The sequence below is a fragment of the Buceros rhinoceros genome, unplaced genomic scaffold (assembly GCF_000710305.1).
Source record: "Buceros rhinoceros silvestris isolate BGI_N320 unplaced genomic scaffold, ASM71030v1 scaffold34412, whole genome shotgun sequence".
In the NCBI taxonomy this organism is placed as follows: Eukaryota; Metazoa; Chordata; class Aves; order Bucerotiformes; family Bucerotidae; genus Buceros; species Buceros rhinoceros.
This window is the reverse complement of record NW_010401236.1, coordinates 20,173-22,861: the sequence shown is the minus strand read 5'-3', so window position 1 is coordinate 22,861 and position 2,689 is coordinate 20,173. Positions and strand designations below refer to the sequence as shown.

General features: G+C 39.5%; 1 protein-coding gene across 1 annotated transcript in view; it reads left to right on the top strand.

Annotated features, from left to right (window-relative positions):
• The first annotated feature begins 574 nt into the window (after positions 1 to 574).
• The window catches only part of KDSR (3-ketodihydrosphingosine reductase), a 14,203-nt gene continuing 12,088 nt past the window's right edge, over positions 575 to 2,689 (top strand). The window contains 3 exon segments of the mRNA XM_010132208.1: positions 575 to 695; positions 1,619 to 1,721; positions 2,236 to 2,374. Of these exon segments, the coding sequence (XP_010130510.1) occupies positions 575 to 695; positions 1,619 to 1,721; positions 2,236 to 2,374 (363 nt within the window).

Genomic DNA, 2,689 nt, shown 5'->3' with positions numbered 1-2,689 from the left:
CCACACGCTAGTAACAGCCTCCCACCTAAATGCTAAAGGTCCCAGCTAACTGATGTTGCCTTTTGTCATTGACCCAGCTGACATGAGCCCTATCCAGTGTTCTTGGGTGTGACTGCAACTAGAAACTTCCTTTTTGCGTTTATTGCATGACTTCAGACCTTGTCAAACATTAGCATTGTCTGACAAGCCAGAGGCTTGGTGCCAGTACCTTCACCTTCAAAGAATTCCTCAGGCACTTCTGTAGTTGACCTGTTCATGATACTCTGCAGTTTGTGGAGGTAGTAATCAACTGTCTCTCAGGCCTGTACCAGAAATTGGAACTGAAGCACTCCTCCATGCATGTTGGTTAGTTCACGCGATGGTGTACCTGCTGCAGCTGAAAATCTGTAGAAGTAGCTCACAAATGCTGTGGAACTGAGGTCTTCCTGAATATATGAAACTGAGTCTTGATCTTTCCAGAGGTGTATTGAAATCTTGCAAACTACTCTGCAAATACATTAAAGCTCTTAACATCTTTCCACCATGGAGCATTAAATTAATTCTGGGTTTCTGGTGAAGCCCCAAAAGCACTCTCATGGGCTCGGACTCTCACGGACCTTGTTTAACTCTGAAAGCAGTCATCCTTGGTTCCGGACACTACAGTCCAGGTTTCACGTTTCTGCAACAGGACGTGCATCTTGGAGCCACCCTCAAAGGTTAGTGTAGTTTGAAGTGAATCTTGCAGAGAGAGTCAGTTAGAAGCTGATCTGAAGCAGCGATCTTTATTGACAGAGGAAGTCTAAAGAGCTGAAATTAGTCTTTGTGAGTGTTCTTGGCCCCGCTGAGACTGCAGACTAACCAGTTAGAAACCATGGATCATGTTGTTAATCTTTGTTTGCTGGAATTGTTTGATTTAGACTATGGTATGTTTGAAGGTTAGTGATAAAATACTCACATGAAAGAAGAGCTTAGTGACTCATGGGAATGTACGTCTGACTCTTCTTACTTCACTGCCTTTAGGACTGGGAAGAATTTTAAGGATAATGCATCTCTGAAAACAAAACCGAGGTGTTGGCCAATGAGGAGACAACACAAGAGTTTTGATAGGGTGTGTAATTACAGATTGGGGATCTTTGCTCTTCTGCTTATTAGGTCAATGCCTCTATTTTATCATAGGTAAAATGGAGGTGGTATCTTTCACTGATTTTTTTTTTTTTCAATAACTGCTTCTAGGCATTTAGTTCCAATATTTTCTCAATTATAGCCTCTTAATATGCTGTTCAAAGAAAAGTAAAATAATTTGGGTATATAAGGGAGGCACCAGTGTTTGTTCAAGGACCAAAGGCACATGCAAACTGGGACTAGGATTAAATGAACAAATCATCTAAAGGCAGGGTCAGACAGGCAGGCATTTTTATTTTACAGTCAAAAAGGAGCTCAGGATTGTTGTTTATGTCTTGTTCCACGTGGAGTTCCTAAGTAGGTTTATTGAGGGTAAAGAGAAAGGTGGTGAGGTGACTTTAACCTATATATTAGTATCATTTGGTAGTGCATCCTTCTGCAACATATGATGCAGGGCTGTAGTCATCACCCTGCATTTGTCTGTAGATGAACTAGTTATTTCCTGTTTGCGTATAAGATTATTCAGCGCTACAGTGTAGAAGAAGACAAAAAGTTAATAAAAGCTTAGGTGCTGACGTCCCCACAGGACTGGAATTGCAGGATGGTGCAGATGGTCCAAGGTCCAGACTGGGGGACTGAGAAATACTGTGCAGAGGACCAAGAGTTGAATTAACATTTTTTTTTTTTAATAAGAAGGAAGGTATTTTCTGTTTATGAGATGATATCTCCAGCAGGCAATCTACAGTTTTTAATTTTACAAATAATTTATACTGTGATCAGGTATGAAGGGGTGATATGTAATTGTATTATTATGGCTAACTTTAATAGTGATTTCAAACTTTTTAACTACTGCTGCTTTGAGAAATAATATCAGAGCTTAGTCAAAAGCATGTGACAGAGCCCATGTGGGAGTGTGTCTAAGTGTGCCTGGCATAAGAAATGAGCAAACTGAGGTCAAACTGCTTTTGGTAAAAACAAACACTTATGGATCTGGGCAGATCTTTTTTTTAATTCATACTCAATAAGTAAACTACCTTTAGTGTATCTTCTGTATTCATACCTCATTGGGTGATATTTTAATCTCGGTGTATTTTTTTAGAATTTCCATTTGATTTGACTCTTGCCATGTGGGAGAAAGGATGAGAACACTCAACTAACACTGCCTTTTTCAAATAACATTTAGGTTACCGGAGGCTCCAGTGGAATTGGGAAATGTATTGCTATTGAATGTTACAAGCAAGGTGCTTTCATAACACTGATTGCAAGGGATGAGGTATGTGTATGTGTATTTTTACTGGCCAAACTCTGTTCACAAAATCTATATAGGTGGGGACTGATTTTGGAATTGATAATTATTCATTCTTTCCTCAGTGTATATTTTAAGGGGATCCTAAGCATTTTGGATTAATACATTCAAATAGCAGAGGTGGCTGCTTTTTTAAAGAGTGTAGCCCAACATGGAATTTGTGATTAGCTTGCCTTAGACCTCTGCCTGTGCCATCGCTTCTGTTAATGGTATTCATTATTTCATGCTCTAGATCTGTGGCAGAGGACAAAAGCCTGTATTCTTTAAAACAGTAGAATTTCC